The following is a 21245-nucleotide window of genomic DNA, read 5'->3' on the forward strand; positions in this document are numbered from 1 at the left end:
TGTTATCTCAGATTTTCCAGCATCTGCACTTCCTACTATCTCCCCATACTAATACTGATTTCCTTCAGTTCCTCTCTCAAGAGATCCTACATTCCCCCAATATTTTTGGGATGTTATTTGTGTCATAATCATTTGAAGCCATAACCAAAACACAGTATTCAATTGGTCTGCCATCTTTGTCCCCCACTATAACTTCTTCCATTTGATTGTAAGGGGGTCTACATTTGTCTTCACTAATCAATTCACTTCTCACATCTATAGAAGCTTTCACAATCAGTTTGCAGGTCTCCTATAAGCTTACTCTTACATTGTATTTACCCCCTCTTACTCAGTCCCTTTGTCCTCCTTTGCTGAAACCTACACTGTTCCCAATCCTCAAGCTTGATGCTCATTTTGGCCAATTTGTATGCCCCTTCCTAATTTAATACTAATATCCCGCATTAGTCATGACTGGACCACCTTTCTAGTTTTATTTTTATGCCAGACAGGAATGCCATTCCTCCATGCATTTTTTAAATGTTTGCCATTGCCTATCCGCAGTCATCCCTCTTACTGATGATTGCCAATTTATCATAACCATCTCGTGCCTTATACCATTGTAGTTTCCTTAATTTAGATTTAGAACCCTCGTGTTCAGAATCAACTACGTCACTCTCCATTTTAATGAATAATTCTATCATAATATGGTCACTCTTCCCCAAGGGGCTACACACAAATAGACTGCCAACTATTCCATTGTCATTACACAACACCCAGTCTCGGATGGCCTGTCCTCAACGTACTGATTCAGAAACCCATCTCATAAACACTCTAGGAATTCTTGCTCAATAGCATTGCTATTGACTTGATTTGCCCAATCTATATGCAGGTTAAATTTACTCGTAATTACAGATGTAGCACTATTGTTTGCATCTCTGATTTCCTTTTTAATGCTTTCCACAACATTACCACTACAGTTTGGTGGTCTATATATAATCCCCAATGTCATATTCTGCCCCCTTGGAGTTTCTAAGCTCTACCTGTACAGATTCCACTTAACCGAAGCCAATATTCCGTTAATTTCTTCTTTAATCAGCAATGCCCACCTCCCTTTCCTCTTCATCTGTTTTTTCTAAAAAACTGAATGCCTTTGGATTTTCAGTTTCCATCCCTGATCACCCTGCACCCACATCTCCATCATCACAACTTTCTCGTATTAATTTATTTGCACAACCATTTCATCCATTTTACTGCAAATGCTCCATGCATTAAGACAGAAGGCCTTAAATCTCATCGCCTAAACATTTTTAGTCCTTTTCACATTACTTTGCACTATGGTTTGAATTCTCCGCTTATATTAAAAAAAACTTTGCTTAGTTTTGATTCTGTCTTTTGTTTTTATCCTTGTTCCCTCATTACTATCCCCCTGTATAGGTTCCCATTCCCCTGCCATTTTAGTTTAAATCTTCCCCAAACACACTAGCAAATATTCCTTCTAGGAAATCAGTTCCGGTCTTGCACGAGTGCAACTTGTCCAGTTTGCGTACTGGTCCACCTTCCCAGAAGCAGCCCCAATGCCCCATGAACCTGGAACTCTCACCCCCTCTCTCTCTCCAACCACAAATTCATCGGACATGTCCTGCTATTTCTACACTAACATGTAGTAATCCTGAAATCACTACTTTTGAGGTCCTACTTCTTAAATTTGCTTTCTAACTGTCTATATGCTGCTGTCAAGACCTCACTCCTTTTCTTACCTATGTCGTTGGTATCAATGTGTACACGACCAATGGATGTTCACCCTCCCATTTCAGAACATCCTGTAGCTGCTCCAAAACTCCCTTGACTCTAGCACCCAGGAAGCAACATACTGACCGTACGTGTAAACATTCACTTAGACATAATTACTGTTAAAATCATTATCTAAAAGTGCATTAATTCTAGAAGGCAGCTGTTACATTAAGAAGAAAAGGCTTGGAACTTGAACTGTCTCTTTAAATGCTTAGTAAGTCTTTCAGCATCCATTACCTCTGCATCCTCATCAAGCTGCAGCTGGCGAGCTAGCTCCTCGTCATCTATTGTGGAATCAGCATTGCCTGAAGGCTAAGACAAGAGGAATAATGTTAAATGATTTCAAGGCTTCTTAGGGGCAGTCACTAAGTAATTTCCTCATCCAACTGGACATAACCAACTACAAGCTGGAGCAGGACATATCATCTGGGTATCCAACGGTTTCAAATATGGCAACATAACAAACCCAAGTCACGCACATGCTCATTCAGGAGGATATACTTGTTGTGAACAAGAGTAGCAAATGCAGTGTTGCCCTCCCCCATGCAAGTGTGTGGCGATCAACTGCAGCTGTTTTACTTTACTGCCTCAGCGGAAATCAACTTCTCTGTTCAAAACAGATTTTGAAGCCGGATCGCACCTGGTAACACAACTTTGCTCCCATTGACTTTTTTTTAAACTCCTCTAACGAACCAATGGATAAAGAGATTATCAAGTGGACAAATAATCTCTGCAAAAGGATTCCAATCCAACTCCTATTATCTGCTCAGCTAGTTGACAACCCCTGGGAAACAGACAAAAATTAACTTTAGGGCTGTAAATCGACTGGACAAAATGGTACTGAGCCATACAAATCAGAAAGGGGGACACAAAAAAAAAAACACCAAAGTAAGGATTTCCCCCTTCCAAGTACACATTTAAGATTGCTTTTGCAATCAAATATCTCATTACTGCACAATTTCTAAAGTCACGTGAAGAACGTCGATTGGAAAGGGTCAAAGATTTCTGGAGAGAAAAATGACGCAAAGAAAGCCTAAGATTTAAAGTTCATTAGCAACCAAATCATTGTTGACTTCACAAAACTATACAATTGCAAGGGGGAGGAGAAGAAAGGCATTCAGAGTTATACTCATGGACCTTAGTAATAATCTAGACAGTTCAATTTTATTCAAACAACCCAGTTCCAAACAGAACTACGGTTAAATGATAAACATAGGTATTGTAAATGTACATGTAAAAATGTCCTTACTGCTTTTCTTTTGCTAGCCACCAGTTTTTTATTTGATCTCTGCACTGTGCTTGTGCCAAAGTAATCGCGCACTGATGTGCAGGTGAATTTCACTGGACTTGCTGGTTTAGGCTGTGGTGGTTTGACCTGTGGTTTACTGTCTGCAGACCTTCCAGAGCCAGATGTTCCAGGGTGGCTACCATTTTCTTGATATTTCTGGACAATCTTCCTACTTTGTTGAAAATCCTCCTCTTCATCTTGACAAGTCATCAAGGGAGAGTTTTAGGGCATGGGGAGAAGAGAGAGAGAAAAAAATGCCAATCAACAAATGTTGCTGGCGTCATAAAGGACAAGCAGTACCAAGTATCAGACAGCATCATCACTAACCCAATACAAAGGCCACTTTTGAAAATTTATTTTTAAATGCAACCAACTTGTCACACTGCAGGACACATGGTCTGATTAAATGCAAGGGTTTAATCCATTCCTTCTGGGTTTTATGAAGAAATCTTCCATGAAGCTTCGAGGTTCTTAATTTCTTTCAAAACCTAGCTGTTCAGAGATAATCTAATTCTGAAAATTTAATGACTATAGTGAACAGATGAAAGAAAGAATACTTTACATTATCCCTGTGTATTTACTCAGGCAGGAAATGCTCATAACAGAGGATGGCTGCAACAGTGTTATTCGGGTGAAATGGAGAACCCCTATTGGTCCAATATCAATAAGAAGGTCTGTGCCTCTAGGCCTCACCCCCATTACCAGGCTGAGAGCCTTCTCCTTTTAGTCACAAAGTCTAGAAGGCAGACTGTCTTCAGCCTTCTACATTGTCCCAATATAGTTCAAAGCAAGCTTAAGGAACAGTACCTAGCCTTTCTGATGATGTACTTTATTGCCTTCTGAACTCAACACGAGTTTAATAATTTTGGATCATAATTTCTGCCCCTTTATTTCCCCAGATTATTACTGCTGGTCAGGATTCTGCTTTTCCCATTTCCATCTCCTCTGGACCCATGCTTTGTTTTGTTACTTGTCCCATAACATTTCATTTTACCTTGTGCCTTTCATCATTTACCAAACCATGCCTTCCTTCTTGTTCTCCAACTCCCCTTCCCCTTTTGTACTTGGTTAAACTGATATTTCTAGTCTGATGGAAGATCCACAACATAAAATGTTAACTGTTTACTCTCTCCAGATGCTGCCCAGTCGGAGTATTTTCAGCATTTCTATTTTAACTACCATCAAGTTTTCCATTAAACTCAACTTTTCTAACCATATAGCACTTCACTTGTTGCCAAATGTAGAATTGTTGTCAGATGCAGCTATTAGGGAACATTATCACCTGGCATTAACCAGAAGCAAGGGCTTCAAAATAAAAACAAACAAACCTACATAATTCTTTACCAATAATCTGTTACCTCCAGTCATGCAGTATCACCTAATTTCCAAGTTAAAAAACCAGCTTATCTACTATTGTAAAGCCATCATCCACCTCTGTTCCAATGCTCTCCTAGTCAGCCACCCCTTCTTCATAAATTTGAGCTCACCCAAATTCTACTGCCTACACTCCAAGTCACACCAAGTCCCATTCATCTATCAGCCTTCTGTTTGCTGACCAATATTGGAATCACGCAAAGCAAAGCCTTGATCCTGAAATTCTCATCACTGTATTCAAATTCCTCAGTTTTCCTCACGATCTCTAACATCCTCCAGCCCCTCGCAGAACATAAAAGCATAAAAAAAAGACAGACTGTCATTTAATCTTGCAATGATCATGTTGACATTGTTTCTAATGAACCTATTCAGACGTTATAACACACATCTGGTGAGACTCGGGTGAAACTCGAACCCAGGCCTCCTGATCCAGAGTTAGGGACACTATCACTTCAGCATCCTGACAAGCTGCTATGTTGAATTTATACCCTTAAAGGTATCGTTGCTTGTTCAACTCTGGCCTCTTCACAACCTTGATCCTTGTCATTCCACCACTGGCAACCGTCTACTAATGCTCTAAACCTGAGAATTTCAACTCCTAACCTCCTTACCTTTCCATCCTGCTTTAAGTAATTCTTTTAAACCTACCTCTGTGACCAATACTTTTGATCACCTGTTCAAATATCTTCATGAGACCCAAGGTCAGATTTTGTTGGACAGTGGACCTGTGATACATCTTAGGAGGTTTCACTAATTTAAAATGAGCTATATAAACCCAAGTGCCATTAATCATCTTTATTTTCTCCCTCTGCACCGTAGTATTTTGTCAGCCAGGTCCATGGGGAGAAAAAGTCTATGCTGAAAGCAAAATTCTACACACAAAATATGCTGGGCAGGAAAGTTCAACTTGTTCTCAGGTGCTGCCTCCAACTTCACACCATCAGAGTATCCCCACGAATGCTATATAAGGATACACCAAACATAATTCTAAGTACACACCCATGTCGGTCTTTGTCCACTACCCTCAAAATTTCAAAAAATAATTTAGTCTATTACTCAGATTACAAGATTCTAATTTCACTTAATTGCAATGCAAAACAATGTTAGAGGTTTATCATGGGGTTGGTATGAACAGCAGGTCAGTCTAGAGACACATTTTCTGGATCATTTCTATGTTCAATTTGAAAGAAATGGTCTGAAAAGAAATAAGATAATTGGATAGGAGGTTTATTTCAAATATCTGGTTATTTTTCCGAAGCAACCATTAGTCACAACGACACAAACACTTACTGGTAGATGAGCAAAAGATTATACTCATGCCTATTGCACCAATATCTAACCTTGACAAGTTGTGCAATACCTTTCCATACAGTATAATAGTTGTTTTGAAAAAAAAGTAAGCCCCAGTCTTATCTAGCCTGATAATAGAGTAATTCCAAGTATCAAGGTCAAAAACATCTGTTTGCAGAGATACCAACACAATGGTAGCAGGAACAAAGATGGAACATTATACAACTGGAATTGGTAATTGTACCAGGTGTCACAGTTCAAGGATTCTTTTTTTTTTTAAAACTGTCCTGAAATCTCTGAGCCAAAGTCACAAAGTCTGAATCAATACCATTTAACTGCCCTCTCAGATTAGTGATTTAGGAGAATGGGCCATGTTCCATAATTCATTAAGGTCAACTTTCATCGTAAATAATTTCTTCTAGTTGATTATTATCCAAATTTCCAAATCGATTTAATATCTTTTATTAACAGTCTTTTGTCAGAGGCATCATGGATTGTGGAAGCGTGTGTGCTGGAAAGCTTTGGGAATGCTACAATTGTGATTTCGCGATTATGTTTTCACAGAATCAGAATCTCTTACTCGTCACAGCACAGGTTGTGATCACTTCCTATCACGTCTGTGCTGGCTCTCTGAATGAGCATATCTCTGAGTGCTATTCTCTTGCCTACTCTCCATAATCCTGAATATCCCTCTTTTTCAGGTAGTAATCCAATTTTTTCTTGAAAGCCTCAGTTGAATTTACCTCCACCACACACTCAGGCAACACATTCCAGACCCCAACCACTCATTGCGTGAAAAGGTTTCTCATGTCTCCGATGTTTCTTTCATCAATTATCTTAAAACAATGCCCTCTCATTCCTCGTACCACTAAAGATTTTCCCAACCTCTTCAGGCTCATGATTTTGAAAAGCTCTTCAAATCTCTTCACGATGTTTATTCAGTTAGGATTCTCTTCAATTCAAGATAAAATTGAATAATGAAAAAGATCACATGATTTTTGTCACCTGCCTAACAGTCCTCTGCGGTTGGGTTTCCCTGGAGACAGGGGGACCCTGGTTGAGACTTAGTGGGAGCAAGTTATAAAAACGTTCACACCTAAAATCAAAGACAGGAACAGCCAGGCTAACTGTGCACAGACCTTCAGATTCTGAGACAGAGAAAGTTGTCAGGGACGATAGCTTTGCAGTAATTATGACAATCAACCTATTGCAATTGTCCCTAAAACTCGCTAGGTTCACTCATGTCCATTAGGGAATGGAATATTCCATTGTTACCAAGTCTGGTCTGCCATCCAACTCCAGATCCACAGCAATAATGTTGCCTTTTGGAAATAGCTGAGCAAATCACTCAGCTAAAAGACAACAAGGGAGAGGCAACAAATGCTGGCCTTGCCAGTGATGCTCACATCCATGGAAAAATACAGAAAAACAATGTGGTGTGAGATTATTAGTAGTAGTAAAAGAATAGTAAGGGTTCTCTTTTATGCAGTTTTGGTTGTCTACAGGGTAATGTTTTGTCAATGTTGTAATAAATTCGTTTGTTACAGCAGAACTGTTAAGAGTCGAAATACTATCGTGCAATTCCTTTAAGTTGGTCTCTGGAAACTCAAATATCTTTTTAAAGGTTTTTGATTTCTGCACAATCATAAGTGAAGCATGCAGAAGACAGTACAAGAGTGGGTGAGCATGAAAGGAGGGGTGGGAAAGAAACAGAGAGGGTGGGCAGAGCACGCGGCAGTGCGGAAAAGAAAGTGAGACTGAACAGTGCTTTTGATATCAAAGGGAATGCAAGTGCAGGCAATAGTTAGAGAATGCGTGCATAAATTAGAGCAATTATCCATTCCTGTCTACTGTAAAAATTAAACTAGGACAGGTGTCACAACCAAAGATTACATAGAGATCCAGAAAGGAGATACAATTGCCAGAAAAAGCAACAAGCTAGAGCATTGGGAACACTTTGGAATTCAGAAAAGAAGATCAAGATATTTTATCAAAGAGGGAAGAGAGAGAATGGGAGTAAATTTGCAGGAGGACGCAAAAAAAACTGAAGGCAAAATCTTCTATAAATAAGTGAGGAGACAAAGGATTACTAAAGACAAATGTAGGTTCAGTCAGAAGCCGCAAAATTATAACAGGGAGCAAAGAATCGTCAGGGGAATGAATGCATACCTTGGTTCTGTCTTCACAACAGCACACAAATAACCTCCCAGAAATGTTAGAAAACCAGTGAGGGAAGAATTGAGGGAAATCAGTATTAGTAAGAAAACAGTGCTGGGGAAATTAATGGAGTCACAAACTGACAAGTCACCAAGGTCTAATAATTGATATCCCAAAACACTCAAGTAAGTTGTTGTCAGAACACTGGATGCATCTTTTAAAATTATACAGACTCCACAGCAGTTCCTACGAAGAGTGGCAAATATAATCCCACTATCAAAAAGGGGAGGGAAAAAGAAAGAGAATTACTGTCTAGTTAGCCTAATATCAGTAGTTGAGAAAAATGCTGAAGCCAATTATAAAATAGGTGATAACAGAATGTTTGGAAAGCATTTAATGGATTTGACAAAGCCAGCATGGGTTTATGAGAGGCAAATCTAGTGCAGTTTTTTGAGACTGTAGCTAATAATTAATTGAGGAAGAACTAGTGGATGTGGTGTATTTGTATTTTCTGAAGGCTCCTGATAAGGTTCTATATAAGAGGTCTGGCAGCATCTGTGAAGGAGAAAATAGTTAACGTTTCGGGTCCGGTGACCCTTCCTCAGAACTCATCAGTTCTGAGGAAGGGTCACTGGACCAGAAACGTTAACTTTGTTTTCTCCTTCACAGATGCTGCCAGACCTGCTGAGCTTTCCCAGCAACTTTGTTTTTGTTCTTGATTTACAGCCTCCGCAGTTCTTTTGGTTTCTATGTAAGAGGTTATGGGCAAAAGTACAGCACAGGGGATTGGAGACAATATAATGGAACGGATTGAGAACTGGTTGACAGACAGCAAACAAATAGTGAGAATAAATTATTTTTTCCCCCCAGTGACCAGTGCAAGACTGCAAGGCTTAGGCCATCAAACCACAAAACAAAAGGAGCAGAAGTAGGCCAGTCAACACATGAAGTCTGCACCACCATTTAATGAGATAAATGACTGATCTGATAACCCTCAACTCCACATTCCTGCCTTTTCTCCATAATCCTCCATTCCCTTACTGATTAAAAATCTGTCTACCTCAGGCTTGAGAATACCTGATGACCCAACGTCAATAGCCACCTGCGGTAAATTCCACAAATTCATTACATTCAGAGAAGAAATCCCTCCTCATTACTGTCTTAAATGGGTGACCTCTTAACCTGAGGTTATGCCCTCTGGTCCAAGACTCTCCCACAAAGGGAAACAATCTTTCCACATCCATCTTGCCAATCCCATAAGAATCTTCTTTGTTTCATTAAGGTCATCTCTCATTCTTTTAAATTCCAACAAGTACAGGCCCAATCTACTCAACATATTCTCACAACACAGTCCCCCTTACTGAGTACCAGCCTTCTCTCTACTGCTTCCAATGCCAGTGTATCTTTTCTCAGATAAGGGGCCCAAAACTGTTTACAGTATTCCAACAATGACCTGACTAGTACACTGCATAATTTTAGCAAATGTTCCCTACTTTTATACTCCATTCCCCTTGGAATAAAGACCAACATTCCATTTGCCTTCCCTATCATCTGCTAGACTTGGATGCTAGCTTTTTTTGAGATTCACAGACAAGAGCTCCCAAATCCCTCTGTTCTGTAGCTTTCTGCTGTCTTTCTCCATTTAAATATTATTCAGCTCCTCTATTCTTCCTGCCAAAGTACACTGCTTTTCATGATATAGATGAAGGGACTGGATGACGGAAATGTTGCATTTAAGTTCTAAGTTGGTTAACAACACAAAACTGGGAAGGATTGAGAGTTAAGATGATGCAAGGAGGTTTCAAGGTGATTTACACAAGTCAAATGAGTGGGAAAACACATGGCAAATGCAATGCGCCTAGGTGTGAATTTACACACTTGGTGAGAAAAATAGTACATGGTGGTATAATGGAAGATGTGGATGTACAAAGGAATCTGATGTCCTTATACGACAATGAATCAAAGAAGACAGGTGGATGCAGAAAGCAATTAGGAATGTAAATTGTATATTTGCAAGAGGCTTTGAGTTCAGAAGTAGGATGCCTTACTGCAGTTACACAGGGCCTTGGTGAGACTGCATCTGGAACATTGCATGAAGTTAGGTCTTCCTACCCAAGAAAGGATATATTTGCCATAGAGGGAGTTCAGCAGAGGTTCATGAAGATGATACTGGAAATCAGCGCTGTTCAACGAGAAGAGATTGGTTTTACTGAACTGTACTCACTAGAGATTAGAAAGATGAGAGGGGATGCAATTGAAAAATATAGAATTCTACAGGGCTGAACAGACCAGAGAGGAGGCTTTCCCTGGTTTGGGAACCAGAGGTCACAGTCTCAGGAAATGGGGCCGGCCATTTAGGACCAAAATGAGGAAAAGTTTCTTCATTCAAATGGGTAGTAAACCTTTGGAATTCTATTGTACAGAGTCAATAAGAGATAGATACATTTTTAGATTAAAGGCATCACAGTGTATGGGGAGAAAGCAGGAATATGGCATTGAGAAACTAAATCAACTGTGATCATATTGAATGACACAGCAGACAAATGGCCTACTCCTAGCTTCTGCGTTTCTAATGATCAACATAAATTGCAAATTACTATAAACCATTTGAAGGAAATTTATCAAATCCACACTTGAATGCTAACATCCAAGTGTTGCCAGTAACCATAGAACCTTATCTCAGCTGAATTCATCACCATTAAAAATAACTGACAGTAAGGCAAGTGTAAAAAGGAAACTTCAAATGAACTGCAGCTTAAAGCAGCTTACGTGCTGTACGTGTTTTACTGCAAAAGTGCCCCTATCATTACAATTCCAGTTATACAAGTTCATAAAAACTGAACATATTTTACAGCGTACAAAAACAAAATATTGCTGCAAGTCTGCAATTGTGTCAAAGTGATTATTATTTGCCAAACTCAGTCAGAAAAGGTCAGATTACAATCTGACAGTGTATGGTCACATTTACAACACAAACTGCTTTCATGGAGTTCAGCACACCTGTACATTATCCAAATTGTTGATATTTATGCACAGCGACATGAGAAAAAGTCATTTCTCTGGTTGCAGCACTGAAACATTAACGGAATCTTGTTTATACTTTGTAGTCATTTTGTGACAGTGTGTAAGCTAGGTGTTGTACTAAACTAAGTTACAAACTTCACCAAAACCTGTAAAATGTATGCTGGATTTGTTACTCACTCAATGAGAGTTGTTATGAAGATATGATCGCCTCAAATATTGTTTCTGAACTCATCAACCAGAGACAATGAAGTTCTAAAAGGACAGCTTTTAAACCAAAACAAGAGACACCAACTCCAACCAAAAACGGCTGCTGTAAATTACATTACTACACAGTCTACATTCCACACTATTGGCATGGAGAATGCAGGTTCTATGAAGAATGCATCAGAGACAATAAATCTTCGGAAATTGTATCAACCATTTTCTTCTAGTCATATTAAAATGCAGCTAGTCATTAAGCATGGAAAAATGCATCATTCAGAAACCAATTACTTGAACAAAAGACATTGCTCTCTTAAGAGGAGTCTGTAGGTGTAAGTTAATCAAAGTTATCTTTAGAAATATTCAATGGGTTTTTGGACTTCTGTTTTATTTATCGAGTGTAAATGCCAGAGCCAGAAGACCACTTCCACCCGTACTGATTAAATAATTAATACCACTTAATCAAGAGAGCAATTTCTCCTCAGCAAAATGACAGCACATTATTCTAATTGGCTTTTTGACACGGATGATTTTACACACAGGGTGCTGAGGGAACATAGGTACTCAAATTGGCAGAATAAGCTTGGTGATGTTACCAAGGTAAGGTTATCAACTTTTCAGCATATTTATTAGTGACTAGAATATCCAAATCTAGACTTTCATCTCAGTTTGTGGATGATACTAAAACGAGAGGGACAGCAAGTAACACGACTGGGATCAATGAAGTTGCAAAGAAAAGCAGTTCGATTAAGCACATGTGTAGAACAGAGTTTAGTATCCACTTTAATCCAAGAAATATAAATCAGACTACTTTTTGAATGGTGAGAGATAAGAATTGTGTACTAGCCCTCAAGATGCAAGAGAAGCATACCAGGCACAAGTGAAAGTTGAAGACCATGGCAACCTGTCATGCCCTGCTATTTAACAAGAACTAAGAATAGGATTATATAAAGGAAAATAGGTCAGATCAGTTTCGTACCAGTTTCAGAAATCACTGTAACAGTCGCTAGTTTAGAAGCTTTCATAGGTTTGGTGGTGCAAGAGTTTTTCTTGGATTTCTTATCTGGAGGAGTCTCTTCAGATTCAGAATCTGCAGGAAAGTAAAAACAGATGCTTTACTAACTCTATCTAACCAGGAACTCTATTATTTCATGGGATGTGGGCAAGATCAGCATTTAGTGCCTCCTTTGGAGGTAATGGTGATGAGCAGTTCACTTCTTGAATTGCTTAAATCCATCTGGTGCAGGTGCACCTACAACATTGGAAAGGGGTTCCAGAAGTCTGATCCTGCAACACTGAAGAAACAACAGATATATTCGGGGCGACACAGTGGCTCAGTGGTTAGCACTGCTGCCTCACAGCACCAAGGACCAGAGTTCGATTCCATCCTTGGGCGACTGTACGTGGAGTTTGCACATTCTCCCCGTGTCTGTGTGGTTTTCTCCGGGGGCTCCAGTCCAAAGATGTGCAGGCTAGGTGGATTGGCCATGCTAAATTACCCGTAGTGTTCAGGGATGTGTAGATTAGTTGGGTTATAGCAGATGCTCTGGATGGGATGTTCTCAGGGTCAGTGAGAACTTGTTGGGCCGAAGGGCCAGTTTCCACACTGTAGGGATTCTATGAAATAGTGATATCTTGAAAACAGTCCACAAAGGGGTCGACTGCTTTTTGTCATTTATATAAATAATTTGGATATGAATATGGGAGGTATGTTGAGTAAGTTTGCAGATGATGCCAAAATTGGTGGTGTAGTAAATAGCGAAGAAGAACGCCACAGTACAGTGGGACCTTGATCAGATAGGCAAATGGGCCGACAAGTGGCAGGTGGAATTTAATTCAGATGAATGTGAAGTGCTGCAGTTTGGAAAGGCAAATCAGGGCAGGACTGATACACCTAATGGTAAAGTCCATGGGAGTGTTGCCAAACAAAGAGACCTTGGGGTGCACGTTCATAGTTCACTGAAAGTGGAACAGGTAGACAGGCTGGTGAAGACGACATTTGGCACACTTCCCTTTAATGGTCAGTGCACTGAGTATAGGAGTTGGGAGGTCATGTTGCAGTGGTACAGGACATTGGTTAGGCCACTTTTGGAACACCTTGTTCAGTTCTGGTCTCTCTGTTTCAGGAAAGATGTTGTTAAACTTGAAATGGTTCAGAAATGGTTCAGAAAAGATTTACAAGGATGTTGCCAGGGTTGGAGGGTTTGAGCTATAGGGAGAGGCTGAATAGGCTGGGCCTATCTTCCCTGGAGTGTCAGAGGCTGAGGGGTGACTTCATAGAGGTTTATAAAATCATGAGGGGTATGGATAGGGTTTTTTCTATTCATTTGTGGAATGTGGGCATTGCTGGCTGGCCAGCATTTCTTGCCCATCCCTAGTTGCCCTTGAGAAGGTGGTGGTGAGCTGCCTTCTTGAACCACTGTAGTCCTCCTGCTGTGGGTTGACCCACAATGCTATTGGGGAATTCCAGAATTTTGACCCAGCAACAGTGAAGGAACGGCGATATATTTCCAAGACAGGATGGTGAGTGACTTGGAGAGGAACTTGGAGGTAGTGATGTTCCCATATGTCTGATACCCTTGTCCTTCTGGACGGAAGTAGTCGTGGGTTTGGAAGGTGTTGTCTGAGGATCTTTGGTGAATTTCTGCAGTACATCTTGTAGATAGTACACACTGCTGCTACTGAGCGTCACTGGTGGAGTGAGTGAATGCTTGTGGATGTAGTGCCATTCAAGAGGGCTGCTTTGTCCTGGATGGTGTCAAGTTACTCGAGTGTTGTTGGGGCTGCACTCATCCAGGCAAGTGGAGAGTATTCCATCACACTCCTCACTTGTGCCTTGTAGATGGCGGACAGGCTTTGAGGAGTCAGGAGGTGAGTTACTCGCTGGAGTATTCCTAGCTTCTGGCCTATAGGGATTCTATGATATTTTCCAAGTCAGGACTTCCAAGTCACCGGCCAGGCTTACCGGTGAGTTGCAAGTGGTAGTGTTCACGTGCATCTCTGCTCTTATCCTTCTAGGTGGCTGTGGTCACCAATTTGTAAAGTGCAGTCTAAGGAATCTTGGTGAATTGCTGCATGTATCTTGATGATATATGGTGCTGGCGCTGTGCATCGTTGAAGGGGTGAAATGGTGGATGGGGCATGGATCAAGCAGGTTTGCTTTGTCCCGAATGCAGTCAAGTCTCTCAAGTATTGTTCAGCTTCACGTATCTAGGCAAATGGAGAATATTCCATACATTTCTGATCTGTGCATTGTAGATAGTTTACAGGTTTTAAATTAGCAATTGAGTTACTCGCTATAGAATTCTGACCCTCCGACTTATTCTTATTGTCACAGTATCTATATGGCTGCGCCAACTTGGTTTCCAGTCAATGTTAACGCCCAAAGCTGTTGAAAATGGGGGATTTCAGCAATGTTATGACCATTTAATATCAAGGGTTGATGATTAGATTCTGTCTTTTTGGTGATAGCCATTCCCTGGCATTTGCACAACCCAATGTTATTTGTCACGTAACAGCCCCAAGAATTGTTTATATATGGTACAAAGAAGCCAATTTATTCAAAAATTCTTTACCTGAATCATAAATGATGTGTTTTTTCCGGTGTGCTGGCTTTGGTTTTCCTGACATTGAATCGTGTGAATCCTTTAACTGAAAACACAAAACAGATAAAGTCTAAGCCATTGGATTGATGTTGGACAGCTGTATCCATGTCATTTATTGCCGTGATACAAATTGGCACTCCATGTATCTGCACTTTATTTCACTGACATATTAGTGAGACTGAAACATTCAGAACTTTAAAACAGATATAAAGTAACTGACCTTGGCATCAGTTTTCTTCTTCGCATCTGAAATGCTCTTGCCAACATTTTTCGCCCGATTCTTTTCCAAAGCCTCATTCCCAGGTTTCTTCCCAGTAGAAAGGCCACCAAAGAATCTTCTGATGTCCTAAGAATATAAAAATTTTTTAAATTCTTTAACACTACTGCTAAAGTTATGGAGAGATACTTGTGTTACCACAGAAGTAGAATAGGTCAGTACCCCCAAATTCAGAATGGGTTAACAACATATATACACTCAAAAATACTATTACATTTCAGGCCCGAAAGAATAGTACGGTCAGGTAAGTGGGAATATTATTAAAGTATTATTTTGAATAAAATTGAAAGATGAGAAGGGGTCGTGACTTCAAATAGCAAGATACAAATATAGAATGGATTAATTAGACAAAGTTCTTCACACAAGGACTGATTAATATATCAGTCTGATTAATGGACCTCCAGGTTGCTACAGACAAAATTTATGGAACTATCAATAAGAAGTTAGCGATGGCAGCTGTAGAGTATTACTGTATGCCTTTCTGGAACAAGGGGGCCAGATCAGACAACTCTACAACTTATTCTGGAAATATTTCTGTAAACTAAGAACTAACATGTTTCACTAAAACCCCCAGATTTGAATGATTCTTCCACTTTTTCATCAATAATCTGTCTTCCCTACTGAAAGATTTGACTCTTCACCAAGGGGCAATTTTGCAAGTATATGTCACTACTTAACACCTGCGGAAATTTATCATGCAGTATCAGAAAGCACTCCAATTGTGGGTGTCTCAGCCAAGAACAGTGCTAATCTCAACCAACATCTAAGCATTCATATTTCTAACGGGACCAAATCTATTAGCAAAATAAATCCGTGGGGATGCTTCCTTCTACAAATTGGGGCAAATAAGGCCAAACGTTCTTGCCAGCATGTCAGCCAAGATACACTGACTCTACACAGCCTATCATAGGATACTGAAGCACAGGAAGCCAGCTGGACAATTAGCTCTACCAGAGAGCTGGCACAGATCTATCTAACTTGTCAGACTCCCCGGCACACTCCCTACAGTGCTTTAGGAGCAGCACAATGGCTCAGTGGTTAGCACTGCTGCCTCACAGCACCAGAGATCTGGGTTCGATTCCAGCCTTGGGCAACTGTCTGTGTGTGGCCTGCTTATTCTGTGTTTGTCTGGGTTTCCAGCAGGTGCTCCAGTTTCCTCCCACAGTCCAAAAGTAAGTGCAAGTTAAGTGGATTGGCAATGGTAAATAAAGCGTTGGGGAATGGGTTTGGGTGGGATGTTCTTCGGAGGGTCAACGCAGACTTGACAGGCCAAATGGCCTCTTTTTCCATGGTAGGGATTCTATGATCTGAGCCTTGTCTGCACTTTTCCCTTCAAATATTTATTCATAGTCCTTCTAAATGTTATTAAACCTACTTACAGCACATTTTCAGGCATCGCATTCCAGATCACAATACAACGTACAAAAAAAGTTGCCCATCAAGTTATCTCTGATTCTATTGCCAATCAATCACTTTAAATCTATGCCCTTTCACCATTAACTATTCTGTTACTGAAAATAATTTCTACTTACTTACTCACTCACTCAGGGACACCTATCAAATCTCCTCTTAACATTCCCTGATCTAAGAACAGCCTCAATCACCACACGTAACTGACACTCTTCCCTACTGCCATTCTACTAATTCTCCACCATACCTTTCCATAGTCTTAATAACATGTGGTGCTGAGCTGACGTCTGGCCAGTGTTTTATAAATGCATTAAACCAATGATTTAAAAGAGTCGGGACACAGGTCAGTACAGACCATCATTAAGGAGGTGGTGTTGGGAAGCCAAAGAGTTCTGAGGGTGGTTAAATCATCCAAACCAGATGGTCCACACCTCCGAGTTCTGAAGCAGATAGCTGAGGAAATTGTAGAAGCATTAGTGGTGATCTTTCAGGAATCACTGGTATCAGGGAGGGTCACAGAGGACTGGAAAATGACTACGGTAACACCCACATTTAAGGAAGGAGAAAGGCAGAAGACAGGAAAATATAGGCCAGTCAGTCTGACCTCAGTCATTGGTAAGATTTCAGAGTCCATTATTAAGGATGAGATTGCAGAGTACTTAGAAGTGCATGGTAAAATAGGGCTGAGAAAGCACAACTTCATCAAGGGAGATCATGCCTGCCAAATATATAACAAGGAAGTTAGTCATAGGAGAGTCAGTGGATGTCATCTATTTGGATTTCCAGAAGGCCTTTGACAAGGTGCCACACAGGAGGCCACTAAATAAGACAACAGGCCATAATGGCAAGGTACTGGCATGGAGAGAGGATTGGGTGACTGGCAGACAGCAGAGACTGGGGGTAAAGGGATCTTTTTCAGGATGGCAGCAGTGACGTCCACAAGGGTATATGTTGGGACCACAACTACTCATGTTATACATTAGCAATCTGGACAAAGGAACTGAGGGCATTATTGCTAAACTTGCAGCTGACAAAGATAAATGGAAGGACAGGTAGCGTCGAGATAATGGGATGCTGCAGAAGGACTTGGATGGACTAGGAGAGTGGACGAAGAAATGGCAGCTGGAATATAACGTGGGAAAGTGTGAGGTTATGCACTATGGTATTTCTAAACATGGGAAGACTTCAGAAATCTGAAAGCACAAATGGACTTAGGAGTTCTAGTTCAGGATCCTTCTGAAGTTAGAATGTAGTTAAATTGACAGTGAGGAAGGCAAATGCAATGTTAGCATCCATTTCAAGACAGCTACAGTGTAAGACCATAGATGTACTACTGAGGCTGTATTACGCCCTGGCCAGATTGCATTTGGAATATTGTGAGCACTTTTGGGCCCCATACCGAAGGATGGATGTGCTGGCGTTGGAGCGGATCCAGAGGAGGTTTACAAGAATGATCCTGAGGATGTAGGGCTTGTCATATGGGAAGCAGTTAAGGGTCTGCACTCGATGGAGTTTAGAAGGATGGGGGTGGGGGAACAGAATTAAAACACTCAGGATAGTTAAAAGGCCTAGACAGCGTAGATGCGGTAGAAGAGACTAAGACCCAAGGGCACAGTCTCAGAGTGAAGGGATGACCCTTCAGAACTGAGATGAGGAGGGATTTCTTCAGTCAGTGGAACTCACTGCAACATAAGGCTGTGGAGGCCAAGTCATTGAGTGTATTTAAGACATAGATAGGTTCTTGATTAGTAAAGGGATCAAAGGTTAAATCGGGAGAAGGCAGGATAATGGGATTGATGGACATATCAGCCATGATCGATTGGCAGTACAGACCCAATTAACTAAATGGCCTAATTGTACACCTGTATCTCTTGGTCTAACCTGAAACTTTCCATAGCTGTGAGAAGCCATCCAGGGTAGGAGTCGGAGTGGAGTCAGAACTATAAAGCTACATAAATTGGGCACACTTTCCTGTAGTGTGGTAAAGTAAAATAAAGCATGTTCTTTGCAATGTGCATATTAGGGAGAAGGGTGGCATTGGAAGGAAAGTGAAAGTCTAACACAATTGGACAGTATTATTTAAAACTGCAACAGCCCTTTGCTTTTGTTGTGTCATCAGCCTACTGTTGAGTAGAAAAGATTTTTATTAATTAACACTTTTCAGAGTTAGAGTTACATTTGACTGACTGGATTTTAGTAGCAGCACTAATTAATGAGATGGTGCTACCTCCTCCAGAGGTGTACAGATACATTCCAGTGTTGTTTCCACTGGCTAAAACAGATTGAGGTCTCATTCCTTTGGAACGAAACAGATAGTAAAATAATGCTCAGCAACTTGTGGCGAATAGCTGATTCTATTGCTCCTGTTTCATGCATTCAAACACAACTCCTAGCTATAATTTAACCTTTCTCCATCATGTCCAAGATTTTGACAGGCCAAAACATGAACAATTCAATAAAAAAAACCTAAATTAATATCCCCAATTCCTTCATTATTGGTAACATTTAATACAAGATGCACTCTTACTCCTTAAGAGCACCAACAACGCGTGTGGTGGAGTTGCCGACTCAATAGTAGACTTGGTGTTGCAGGGTGCACTACACTGATTGCCCAGACAGCCCAGTTAAGCCTAGAACTCATCATAATGGCAAACAGGACGAATCCACAACTCTCAACTCCACTCCAATCTAAGCCAACTATTTTTTTTTAAAGTAATAATAAAACTTATTCCAGCAACACAATAATAATCCATGACAGTGGACAGGAACTGACAGGATTCAAATTGCCAGCACCACACATTAGTGCTTTGTTACATTAAAACAAGGTATTAATTTGACAGGATACTGATCAGTACATTAAAACCAGCCATGTAATCAACAAGTTATTTGAAAAATGGAAGGTAGGACATTTTGATAGCATTAGCCTAGCAATAGTTGATAACATCAGTTGTAATACCAAGGGAGGAAGTCACTCATTATGAAAGGTAAGTCCAGCTATGAAGCAAAATTAGTGAAGAAGGATTATACAGCAAATACAGAAGGAAATGTAGAAAAAGAGGGAGGAAGGAGTGTGTTAGGCGGAATTCATTAACAAGTTCACAATGCAACGTTTAGTTGTAGTACCACTGAAAAAAGGTGACTAGTGGAATACTCAAAGGGGATCACAATCAAAGATGAGAGACTACACTTGACTGTTGCCTACTTCTATGAGCACTTTGCTTAAAAAAGTAAGAAAACTCTCAAATCTAAGACTTGCATTGAATTTAACTTCATAATTAAGGAATAATTCAATTCAGCCTACTTACTGCAAAGCAGAAAACAAAAAGCTAAAAAGTTAACAAGTAGTTTGATGACCTACTGGATAATTTCACCAGAACAAAAGAGTCAAATAAAGTAAATTCCAGACCAAAGAATTACAGATACTGGGAATCAGAAACAAAACAGAAACTGCTGGAAAAACTCTGGTCTGGCAGCATCTGTGGAGAGAAAGTAGAGTTAACATTTTGGGTCCAATGGCCCTTCAAGAACATTAACTCTGCTTTCGCTCCACAAAGCAAATTGCAGATTCAATACCCCATCTGTTGATTCAGCAAAGACAGCAGGAAGACAATTCAACATGTAACCTTTCTCGATTACTGCCTAGTATTGCTGCATCAGATGAAGATACACCTATCTGTGATATCCAACCTGCTCACAATGAATAAAAGACCACTGGGCAAAGCATAAGACATTAAACCAACCATAACCTATTAAAGTGTCAACACCAAAAGCAGAAAGGAAGCATTAGCTCAATTCACACTTCTGACCTAACCTTAACTGTATGACCTCACTGATGCACATTAAATATAAACATTTAACTGAAAGCATGAATCTGGTCATCTGCTATTCCCAGCTTGTGCAACCCTCAACTACACAATTCTGACGTGAAAAAGAAAACAAAAATCATAGTTTTTTCTTCTAAACAAAACATTTATTTAACATTTTGTTACAAGAACAGCAAAACGTGTTCCAGTTGACCACAACGTGTAAATACGACATCAAGATAAACTTTCAAATAGAAATTATGCAAAGCTTATAAGAAATCCTTAAATCAGGAGAAAGCCTACACTTCACTCAAACTGACAACTACACAGTACAGCGAAAGCATTCAATGCCCTCTGCACATCCATCTTCCCTCTTCTCTTCCTTTTACAGAAAAGCAGCTCTACCAATCTAGCTCCAGCCAGATTTCTCTTCTGCTTTTATATAATCCATTCCCAACTATATCCACAAGGGGATGTCACCTCAGTTCACTCTTCAAACAATAATTATTTCACCAGGAAAACCAGCTTGACAACTTTGGAATACTTGGGCCTAAAATATAAAATTTCATAAAATTAATCCCATCAAGTCACAGATACTCCTATACAGGTCAGTCTACATTCATTGAACATTTACATTGGGCTTCTACAAAGTTTATGCTAAAATATGATGAGTGATTTCACTGCCAGAGGGTATTGTCTCAGAATAAAGGGGCTACGAATTTAAGACTAAAATGAGGAGGAATTGCTTCACTCAGGGAGTAGCATGTCTTCAAAACACCTTGTCACAGTGAGCTGTGGGTGCAGAGTTCATGTATATTTAAGGCTGAGATAAACAGATTTTTGATCAGTGGGGGAAATCAAAGGTTATGAGGAAAATGGACACAAGGCATGTTGGATCATAGAACATAGAACATTACAGCGCAGTACAGGCCCTTCGGCCCTCGATGTTGCGCCGACCTGTGAAACCAATCTGAAGCCCATCTAACCTAAACTATTCCATTATCATCCATATGTTTATCCAATGACCATTTAAATGCCCTTAAAGT

At 40.2% G+C, this 21245-nt stretch overlaps 1 protein-coding gene across 4 annotated transcripts in view; it reads right to left on the reverse strand.

Annotated features, from left to right (window-relative positions):
- The window catches only part of rfc1 (replication factor C (activator 1) 1), a 105144-nt gene that overhangs the window by 55699 nt on the left and 28200 nt on the right, over positions 1-21245 (reverse strand). For 3 of the 4 annotated variants that reach the window (XM_048595624.1, XM_020530095.2, XM_020530094.2), the window contains exons 2-6: positions 14930-15055; positions 14680-14755; positions 12084-12194; positions 3020-3255; positions 2008-2082 (exon numbers count right to left, since the gene is read on the reverse strand). In XM_048595624.1, the coding sequence (XP_048451581.1) occupies positions 2008-2082; positions 3020-3255; positions 12084-12194; positions 14680-14734 (477 nt within the window). In that variant the 5' untranslated portion in view covers positions 14735-14755; positions 14930-15055. The remainder of the gene's footprint in view (positions 1-2007; positions 2083-3019; positions 3256-12083; positions 12195-14679; positions 14756-14929; positions 15056-21245) is intronic. The other variant, XM_020530096.2, reaches the window with a different exon arrangement.

The sequence above is a fragment of the Rhincodon typus genome, chromosome 1 (assembly GCF_021869965.1).
Source record: "Rhincodon typus isolate 14 chromosome 1, sRhiTyp1.1, whole genome shotgun sequence".
Lineage (NCBI taxonomy): Eukaryota > Metazoa > Chordata > Chondrichthyes > Orectolobiformes > Rhincodontidae > Rhincodon > Rhincodon typus.